We start from the raw sequence: 11292 nt of genomic DNA on the forward strand, positions 1-11292 counted from the left end.
TGCGTTTCCAGCCAAGCTGGATCTCTGAGATGTTTTCAAGTGAACTTTGAGATTGAATTCAGCTGTTTTAATATAATAGGGCACTGTCAAATTGTATTTTCTTTACCCCATTTATGTCTAAACCCCAAAAGGACGAATGTGAAGTAATTAGGTCACCTGTGAAATTAAAAGAGGTCTTCAGAAACCACAATTTCTTTCACATTTCATCTTAGCACACACACCTTCACTCACTTCAGGAAAATAGAGAAAAATCATGACTGAAATATTAAAATTACATTGTTTCCAAGTGGTCAGTCTGTGATATTTAATCACAAACAGAAACAAAACCAAACATGACTAAGAAACCTCCTTCGTGAAGATGACAACCTGCAATACAATGATTACCGAAGTCATATTTCCACAATAATTTTCCACCTTTTGCCTACTAAGACCTAAAACATTGCCATTTCATAAGTATTTAAATGCATCATATCACAGACAGATTTTTTGATTTGTGATTTGAGATACACTGTCCTGGAGCACATCCTATTTTAAGGCATCATTATATCTCCTTCCGTTAATTAATTTCACAGCTAATCCACCGAAATGTGAATTGCGAGTTGCATTTAAATACAAATTGCATAACTTGTGCATGTGTGTGCAACAGCTAACAATATCACCAGCAACACTGACGTCAATGAATGGTTCCACGTCAAAATGTGCTTCGTTTCAACAGGTTTGGACTTCTCTGATGTGATCCATTTTTGGACATGTGATACATTAAACACGTGGCATATTTATCAGCACATTAGACAGAAATTTGGACTTTTTACCAGTCGAAACAAAGCATATCTAATGTAAAATAAACCTCAACAAGGACAGAGAAGTATTATGGAAAAATTTTAGAAACATTAACAAAATCACATGATGGATGATTAGCCATTTCAGTTACCATGACCAAAGCAAAGAGTAATCGATTCAAAAAATCGTCTGAAAACATACTGGTGCATATTTGTATAGGTTTTCCATTTTTTTTTGTTCTTTTTTATTATTATTATTTTCATCTGCTTGCTAACATAGCTTTTGTAAGTGCCTCAACAAAAAAAGTGCATTAGGAAATAACTATGATCATACACGTTTCACGAGAACACACGAGACAAGAGGAGGGAACAAGAACACAAATGCTTTTTTGCAAAAAGAAAACATTAAATATACGATTGAAAAATTTTTTTTTTTTTTTTTACAAAAGTGGCGGAGCTTTGCACCCTGCTTTCAAAAAACAGGTGTCCTGGTCATGTCCAGACCTTTTTTTTTTTTTGTTTTTGTTTTTTTTGTTTTTACAAAAAAAGTGTAATCCCTTTTATTTTTCACTCTTTTTACAATATCTAAAAGGTATTAAGACATCAAATGTGTTGACATAGATATTTGATACTATTATTCAGGCCTAACTCACCAAAGAAATCCCGAAACAAACTTTATAAATACATACAAAAAAGCACAATAAGAAGTTCAACAACAAGTCTGGTACCTAAATGTGATTAAAACTGCAGAAAGCATTCCTGGCTTAAATCTACCTATCCACACACCTGGAATTATACTGGAACTACAGAAACAGTATGAGTAAAAATTACTGACATCCATCATCAAGTGGTGGAGCTTTGCACCCTGCTTTGAAAAAACAGGTGTCCTGGTCATGTCCGGACTTTTTTTTTTGTCGTTTTTGTTTTTACAAAAAAAAGAAAGAAAGTGTAATCCCTTTTATTTTTCACTCTTTTTACAATATCTAAAAGGTATTAAGACATCAAATGTGTTGACATAGATATTTGATACTATTATTCAGGCCTAACTCACCAAAGAAATCCCGAAACAAACTTTATAAATACATACAAAAAAGCACAATAAGAAGTTCAACAACAAGTCTGGTACCTAAATGTGATTAAAACTGCAGAAAGCATTCCTGGCTTAAATCTACCTATCCACACACCTGGAATTATACTGGAACTACAGAAACAGTATGAGTAAAAATTACTGACATCCATCATCATCCTGATGATTACTAAATATCACGCTCTTCAGTCTAGGATCATTTCGTGTTTGTTTGTGTTCTCATTTGATGGTTTAAAACAAAAGCGAAAGAAAATTAAATCAGCTTGATGTTGAAAACCAAAGACACTGCATTTCGTAATTAGGAATGAATTGTTTCCGAATGGCATTTTGAGCCGTCGCAGTCCCATCTGGATGAGTGGCATCTCTCTTCTCACAGTGGAAACAGGACAGACATACAGTATGAAATGGACAGTCTACAGACAACATCAGCCATGCAAAGAAGCCCCTACAGCCGTGGACGTATCAAAACCTCGGCTTCTCGTTCACATTGCGATAATATCCAGCTTTTATGCTTCCTGTTCGAAATGCCACCCGGTATGGCGAGTCTCCAAGGATGAAGTCATAGAGGGCAAAACAAACACATCTATTGACATTTCAGGACATGGGACATTTTCAGGCCAGGTACACTTTTCATTTTTTTTTCTTTTAGCGATCCAGGTGTAGATGTTCTTTTCGCGCAGCTCCTCGTAGGACTGGTGATGTTCGATAAGAGAGTGTCAGACAGATTTGGTGAGCCAGTGAGTTTGTTGAGGGCTCAATGAAGCCTTAGAGGAAGATCAGGTTCCTCTTCACATGGGAGGGACAATCAGACCGGCCATAGCTGCAACAGACAACAAGAGGTCAGTCGACAATAAACGAGACAGTTCAAATAACACATGATCTATTTGAACCATAAAACGACTGGTTTATGGTTATTAAAGGTCAATATTGCAGCTTATTCCACAGTCGGTCTGGATGGAGGAATATTTTTAGCAAATAGCTGTTGTTAAGCAAACGCTTCTACAGTTTAATGCTTTAAAGTTAAGCGTTTCCTTTTAGAAATAAATCTGCAGTCAGAATTGTAGCATCTTGAAACTGATTTTGGGTTCATAACATGCAAGTAACATGGGAAATGATCATCTTTTACAAATACGTTTTTGACTGCATGCAAATCGGGACATTTTGATACTATTTTACACTAATTTGCCCCAACAGACATCACCACCTGCATGCAAATCAAAAGCAATTTAATTCATTATTTATTTATTCAAATGTAATTTTCTTTGTTGTAAAAGCAACCAATCTTATAAGTAGAAATTTATGGATCAACTTTGGCAAAGTTGAATTTTACGCATCATTACTCCAGTTTTAAGTTTCACATGTTCCTTCAGAAATCATTTTAATATAATGATTTGCTGCTCAAGAAACATTTCTTATTACTATCGATGTTGAAAACAGCTGTGGTGCTTAGTATTTTTGTTAAAACTGTGATACATCCTTTTTTTCTTTCAAGTTTTTGACTTCATGCAAATCTGAGGTAATTTTGATACTATTTTACACTAATTTGCCCCAACAGACATCACCACCGGTGTGAAAAAACAACATTTTCACTATTCATTTATTTACATCGTTTTTTTGTTGTTGTTTGTTTGCTGTAAAAGCAACCAATCTTGTAAGTAGAAAGTTATGGATCAACTTTGTCCTCAAAAATGTAGTGCCCATTTTTGTGACTCGTTCTAAAATAGGGTCTTGTTTCCTGATTGGTTCAGAGGCAGGAGAGGGGTGGGGTGCTCACCCTGTAGACTGCTCCCATTGGTGCTGGTGCAGGTGGGGGGCGGGGAGGTCTGTGGCCGGACGACAGGCGCGAAGGCGCTCTTCTGTTTGACTGCAGAGATCATATGGACAGCAGAGAATGAGAAAGGGCCCGCAGACAGAGAGATGGAAGTAGGGATGCATGAAGAAGAGAAGGAAGAGGAGGCATGAGGCTCCAATAGAGGACTGGAGGGGGTGACTGAAACAGACACACACACAGAGAAAAACACACACACACCCGCACACACACAAAGATGAGAGTTATGAGGTGGGTCATGCCGATTGTTAGAGGGTTAATTGAAGGGGAAGGGCTATGGAAGAGTGAGGCATACACACAGAGAAACACACACACACCCGCACACACACAAAGATGAGAGTTATGAGGTGGGTCATGCCGATTGTTAGAGGGTTAATTGAAGGGGAAGGGCTATGGAAGAGTGAGGCATTATGGGAATGAAACCGTGTGCTACCTGCATGGCAAAGTTGATCCATAACTTAGAACTCTTGAGGAGGATTTATGTCAATATAGTCCACCTTTGACTGCCAAATCACACTTTTGCAGAAGCATGAACATGGAAACCGCTCTTGTATTGACACACGTATACGTAAAGCATGCCAGAAGAGGATATTATCAGGACATCTAATATGCGGTCATCTGCATGCTTTGAGAGAAAGACAGGTAATAAAAACCACCGTACGCTAGCCAACAATCTTGGCGCTGAATCTTGAGAAGAAAGCTTGTGCTTTCTCACCAAATTGGAGCAAAACCCACAATGAATTTTCTTCAATGAAATTCTAATTGAAAACTCTTGCCAACTTGTTTCCCATTTTTAGAATGAATGGAAAGCAAACCTGCCATGAAACAGCTTTGCACAAAGCTCGGCCTGTCAAACAAGTGGCAATCACACAAAATACAGCTGCTATATATCGAATATATGAACATTCTTGAGTATATAAACCTCATTTGTAATTGTCAGGCCTCCAGCATTGTGATTTTTCCCCCCAATAACAGTAGCAGCAGACGTATCTACAGGAAACTGCAGACAGAATGCTCACTATCCTGACCGCAGGGAGAAAGCGAGCGTGCGACGGAGTGAGATGCATGGAGGAGTCGTTAAAGTGTTAGACATGAAAGGAGATGAAAAAATAAGAGTGTTTGTGGAGTTAGTTCGGATGAAGACATTCACAGTGCATGGAACAGCAAACAGACAATAACCTTTCCCTCAAAGAACACGAATAGACAAACAAACAACCTTAGTATTTCAGATTAGCATTAAGACGCTGACTGAGTTGTGACCAAATATGCCTGTTGTGATCACCAAAATCACAAAATGCAAGCTTTTTAGACTCACAATAGTCGAATTTAGCTGGTTAAATTCAACAAATCAGAATCCAAAACATGCAGTGAAGAGTTAACTACCCTGCTGAAATGACTAGCATGTCTTATCTAACATTTCCAGGCTGGTTTGTAGCTGGTGAATCGGTCTACACTCTTTAAAATAAAGGTTCTTCACTGGCGTCAATGGTTACATGAAAAGGTTCTTTATAGTGGGAAAATGTTCTTCAGATTATTAAAATGTTCTTCACACTAAGAAAATAACTGTTCAACCCAAAATAGGAGTTCTACACTCTTAAAAAATTAGGTTCCAATAGGGGGTTTTCACAGTGATGCCATAGAAGAACCATTTTTGGTTCCCTAAAGGACCTTTCAGTGAACAGTTCTTAAAAGAACCATGTTTTTCTTAGTGTGAAGAACATTTATTATAAAGAACATTTGCACTACAAAGAGCACTATAAAGTGCAAGTTTCCATGGATGTTAAAGGTACTCCATGGAACCAATGAAGAAACTTTATTTCTAAGAGTACAGAGGAACCAATTCTGGTTCCCCAAAGAACCTTTCAGTGAACAGTTCTTAAAAGACCATTATATGGCGTTTCTGTAAAAACTCCCTTAGCTAGTAAAGGCTTGAGACTAGCTGAAAGTAAAAAGTATTGTTAGTCAAGAAGGCCAATATGCTGGTCTTTTAAGCAGAAATGTCAGGATCTGTTAGCTGATCAACAGAACACTCACTTGCGTAAGGAGAGTTGGCGGCGGATCCGTTGAGGAAACTCGGGGATCCAGGGACGCCCAGGTTGGTCATCCCTGCGGCTCCGTATCCATTCATGCTGGAGGTGATGGTGTTGTAGTTGGACTGCTGGGGTGTGGAGCTCGGCACGTACCCGCGAGGAGACACGCTGTTCGAGTTACGAGAGTAACCTGGAATGTAAGAGATGGCGACAGGTTAAGGAGGATGCTCTTGTAGACTGAAGTTCAAATATAAACCATGTCAGCACTGGGATTTATTATGAGTTTGCTTATTAAGACGCTTGATGTGATTTGTAGATGTTGCGGTTGGACTAATGTGTGTCTGTGACATGCTGGGTTTGTGTTTCTAGTGGGTGGGATCCCTTGGTAAGTGTGAGAACATTTTAAAGATTTCCGGCTGCTGTTAAGAAAGCACTCAGTACAGCAATCAGACAAAACTTTGTCTATGTTCCCATAAGCAGTGTGTGTGTTGGGGGTTTTGGACTCTTTTCACATGGCAGACAATATGACAAACAGGTCCTGGACCATACTGAGAAACATGGCTATCACAGAGCCAGTAAGTAACAAAACCTAGCAACCACCAAAAACACCCCAGCAATAACCCTGCACAACATTGGCCTGCTAGTCATCACAACATACATGCAAGCATTGTGGTAAGTTTTGAACAGACATTTCTTAAGGAAACATCATATTCTTGATTTCTTTTTCCTTTTTTTCCCTGTACTATTCACAGTCAGCCAAAACTCAACAGGAAGCGATGAAGACATTCACAGTGCATGGAACAGCAAACAGACAATAACCTTTCCCTCAAAGAACACGAATAGACAAACAAACAACCTTAGTATTTCAGATTAGCATTAAGACGCTGACTGAGTTGTGACCAAATATGCCTGTTGTGATCACCAAAATCACAAAATGCAAGCTTTTTAGACTCACAATAGTCGAATTTAGCTGGTTAAATTCAACAAATCAGAATCCAAAACATGCAGTGAAGAGTTAACTACCCTGCTGAAATGACTAGCATGTCTTATCTAACATTTCCAGGCTGGTTTGTAGCTGGTGAATCGGTCTACACTCTTTAAAATAAAGGTTCTTCACTGGCGTCAATGGTTACATGAAAAGGTTCTTTATAGTGGGAAAATGTTCTTCAGATTATTAAAATGTTCTTCACACTAAGAAAATAACTGTTCAACCCAAAATAGGAGTTCTACACTCTTAAAAAATTAGGTTCCAATAGGGGGTTTTCACAGTGATGCCATAGAAGAACCATTTTTGGTTCCCTAAAGGACCTTTCAGTGAACAGTTCTTAAAAGAACCATGTTTTTCTTAGTGTGAAGAACATTTATTATAAAGAACATTTGCACTACAAAGAGCACTATAAAGTGCAAGTTTCCATGGATGTTAAAGGTACTCCATGGAACCAATGAAGAAACTTTATTTCTAAGAGTACAGAGGAACCAATTCTGGTTCCCCAAAGAACCTTTCAGTGAACAGTTCTTAAAAGACCATTATATGGCGTTTCTGTAAAAACTCCCTTAGCTAGTAAAGGCTTGAGACTAGCTGAAAGTAAAAAGTATTGTTAGTCAAGAAGGCCAATATGCTGGTCTTTTAAGCAGAAATGTCAGGATCTGTTAGCTGATCAACAGAACACTCACTTGCGTAAGGAGAGTTGGCGGCGGATCCGTTGAGGAAACTCGGGGATCCAGGGACGCCCAGGTTGGTCATCCCTGCGGCTCCGTATCCATTCATGCTGGAGGTGATGGTGTTGTAGTTGGACTGCTGGGGTGTGGAGCTCGGCACGTACCCGCGAGGAGACACGCTGTTCGAGTTACGAGAGTAACCTGGAATGTAAGAGATGGCGACAGGTTAAGGAGGATGCTCTTGTAGACTGAAGTTCAAATATAAACCATGTCAGCACTGGGATTTATTATGAGTTTGCTTATTAAGACGCTTGATGTGATTTGTAGATGTTGCGGTTGGACTAATGTGTGTCTGTGACATGCTGGGTTTGTGTTTCTAGTGGGTGGGATCCCTCGGTAAGTGTGAGAACATTTTAAAGATGTCCGGATGCTGTTAAGAAAGCACTCAGTACAGCAGTCAAACAAAACTTTGTCTATGTTCCCATAAGCAGTGTGTGTGTGTGTGTGTGTATTGGGTGTTTTGGACTCTTTTCGCCTGGCAGACAATAAGGACCGGAGCATACTGAGAAACCTGGATATCACAGAGACTTGCGAGTTGACTTAAGCCAGTAAGAAACAACCCTAGCAACCACCAAAAACACCCCAGCAATAACCCTGCATAACAATGGCCTGTTGGTCATCACAACATACTTGCACGGTGGTAAGTTTTTAACAGACATTTCTTAAGGAAACATCATATTCTTGTTTTTCGTTTTCTTTTTTCCTCCTGTACAATTCACAGCCAGCCAAAACTAAACAGGAAGTGAAAAGAGAGAGCTTTGAATACCACTTGGCATCCATCTATGTCCACTGTCTGGGCCTTAAGCTTAATTCTCATATTGAACAGTTGAGAAAGAAAGGGAGAGAGAGTAAGAGGAAGAAGAGAAAATATTAATTTAAGCAATAAATAAATATATTTTAAAAAGTGCACTGCAAAAATTAATTTAAGCATTAATCAAAATGTCTAAAGTCACACACACACACACACACACACACACACACACACACACTTTATAATGATATTAAGTTTGTCCAGAGCGTTGTGTTTCCTCTGACCTCCTGTCTCTGCGTCTCACTGCTGCCCCCTACAGGCAACACCATCACCTGCGCTGGCGACAACCAGAAAGGCCTGAGAAAGACAGAAAATTCGTACTGTAACAATTAAAAAAAAACACTGAACTCACACACACACACACACACATTTACTTAGCTATCTAAATGGGGACATTACATAGACTTCTATTGTTTTTATATACATACAGTTATACACTTTTTAACCTAAACCAACCTCTATCCCTAACCCTAGCTCTCACAGAAAACTTTGTTTACTTTATTTTTATACCAGTTTTACAAATGAGGACGTCCTCAAATGGAGGTTTTTGGTGATTTTGTCAGGTTTTGCTTACTTTTGGGTACACATTTGTCCCCAAAATATGGTTAAGTAGGCACACACACACACACACACACACACACACACACACACATACTACCATTCAGAAGTTTATATTTTCTATGTATTTATTTTATTAAAAATACTGTAAAAACAGTAATATTATGAAATATTAATACAATTTAAAATAATTTTAAAATAATATTTTTTATGTAATTAATTCCTGTGATGGCAAAGCTGAATTTTTTTTTATTTCATGACCATTTATCAATAGAAACTTCAAAATATCAGCAATTATTGCAATATAATATTTTTGTAACAATGCAAAGGTCTTTAGTTTAAAAAAGTTATAAAAAAAGTTCAGTTATAAAGCTCACTAGTTAAAAAAAAAGCAATTGAATCTTGTTTTAAATATGTTTTACTAAGAAATTCAGATTATAAAAAAAATATATATTTTTTCTAACTGACAAAATCAACATCTTTTTTAACATGTCAGAGTCACGTGAGTGCCAACATGACTGCCATTATAAGCTGCAAATATCACTCGTCAGCAGAGTCGATGCTGGTTAATCTGAGACCTTCCCTAAATAAACTGTGCTCCTATGTGGTTTGATAAGCTGCAGGAAAGAGGTAGTGTTTTCTGTAAATCAGTTTGCAACTTAATTAGAACTTGAAACAATAATTAGTTTGATGGATGAACGAACGGAGCAGCAGGCTAACCGAATTAAATCCTGCTGAAGTTTCACTGCATACAAGCATGAAGTATGAAATGCAATATTTTTATAATGGCTAACGGCCCTTTCCCATGACCTCATGGATTCCTGTAGGTGTTCCTTTCCTGCGTGAATGAGGAAAACAGACGAGAGGAAAACGGGATGAGTGCTAGCAGGAGAGAAAGCAGAGGGTGTCAAGGGAGAGAGAGTTTCTCTGTCTTCCTGTGTCTCTCTCTCTCTCTCTCTCTGATATAAGGAGAGTGATCTGTTCATCTCACATCCATTCCCACTTCCTGTCTGTGAGTGTCAGAGCTGGTGGGTGAAGAGAAACATGGCCCGACGCTGTGATATTGAAAACACACTTGTGCATGGAAATGCTCATACGCATATGCAAATCCAAAGCAGTGTTTCCCCTAGGTTTACGGCTTTTATTCCGTTTTTTTCCCCCCGTTTTAATTTTTCTGGACTCCTTTTTAATGATTAAATTAAATGTTATTAATCAAAAAGCATGCCTAATTAATTAAAATCATGAAACTTAAACAATTTAACATCAATTTACTGCATATAAAACCATCAGCTTCATTGAAATGACTTTCATACCTGATTGTTATGAGGCATTCCATACAGCGCCTCCACCAGGTCTGCAGCTCTTTTCAGAAGAACCTCCTAATAAAACACACACACAAACACAGTTTAGTCCAATACTCCAGCTCTGGTACTGTAAATCAACATGGTTTGCATCCATAAACAGCACAGTAAATCCATAAACAGCACCATAAGTGGAGCACCATGAAAACGTATAATTATAATAAATAAATAATCTTTATGTTTAAAATTTAACCAGTTATTTACTATACATAAGCAAGTTGTGTTCAAAAAAGAGAAACCAAACATGTGATGAGGCGGACAGAAAAGGAAGCTGTTGGAATCTCATTTACACCAACCTGTCACACAGAACACACACTCAACCTGTGCCAAATCACACAAGCAGTGATCCAGGGCTGCAATCCTTTCAGACTGTACACATATGCTCCACTGTCATTCTTCACACGGCGTGTGTGACTGTGTGTGTTTGTGCGTGTTATAGTGTTCCTGTGTAAGTCACACATCTCCTCGGCCCACAGACTCACTCTGGTCTCACTAAGAGTACCAAAACCAAGACAGGACAAGAGCATCTTACAGCGGCTTCTTATGCATAATCATTTTCCATCTGCTACATCTGCACTGAATTAAAGTCTAATTTTTCATCATTTTATCTCCTGTCTTCACCTCCAGGACATCTCCTTTCCACTTCATAGGCGGAAGCATCAAATTATCACTCTTGCCCAATACTTTGTTTCTATCTATTTAACTTTTTACAATAATTTCTGTCATTTCTACTCAATGTTTTTATGATCTCATCAGTACACATTATTGCAAAGATATAATGAATATATATATATATATATATATATATATTCCTAATCATGGGATCTTTAATACTATATGTTGTCCCGCAGAAAAAAAATTGTTGTTCAGAAATACACAACTATTAAAAAAGTTTGGATTTTGAAAAAAAATCTCTTGTTCACCGAGGCTGCATTTATTTTTATATAACATACAGTATAAACAGTAACGTGTGAATTTTATTACAATTTAAAATAACTGTTTTCTAATAAAATTTATTTTAAAATGCTATTTATTCCTATGACAACGAAGCTGAATTTTCAGCATCATTACTCCAGTCTTCAATGTCACATGGTCCTTCAGAAATCATTTTAATATGTT

The 11292-nt window shown here is 37.9% G+C and overlaps 1 protein-coding gene across 1 annotated transcript in view; it reads right to left on the bottom strand.

Moving 5' to 3' along the window:
- Positions 1-1696: 1696 nt before the first annotated feature.
- LOC107677352 (transcription factor COE3-like) overlaps positions 1697-11292 on the bottom strand; it is a 112790-nt gene continuing 103194 nt past the window's right edge. Inside the window, exons 12-17 of the mRNA XM_016472232.1 lie at positions 10126-10191; positions 8527-8551; positions 7399-7584; positions 5729-5914; positions 3641-3730; positions 1697-2686 (exon numbers count right to left, since the gene is read on the bottom strand). Of these exons, the coding sequence (XP_016327718.1) occupies positions 2655-2686; positions 3641-3730; positions 5729-5914; positions 7399-7584; positions 8527-8551; positions 10126-10191 (585 nt within the window). The 3' untranslated portion in view covers positions 1697-2654. The remainder of the gene's footprint in view (positions 2687-3640; positions 3731-5728; positions 5915-7398; positions 7585-8526; positions 8552-10125; positions 10192-11292) is intronic.

Source organism: Sinocyclocheilus anshuiensis, unplaced genomic scaffold (assembly GCF_001515605.1).
Source record: "Sinocyclocheilus anshuiensis isolate Anshui unplaced genomic scaffold, SAMN03320099.WGS_v1.1 scaffold352, whole genome shotgun sequence".
NCBI lineage: Eukaryota > Metazoa > Chordata > Actinopteri > Cypriniformes > Cyprinidae > Sinocyclocheilus > Sinocyclocheilus anshuiensis.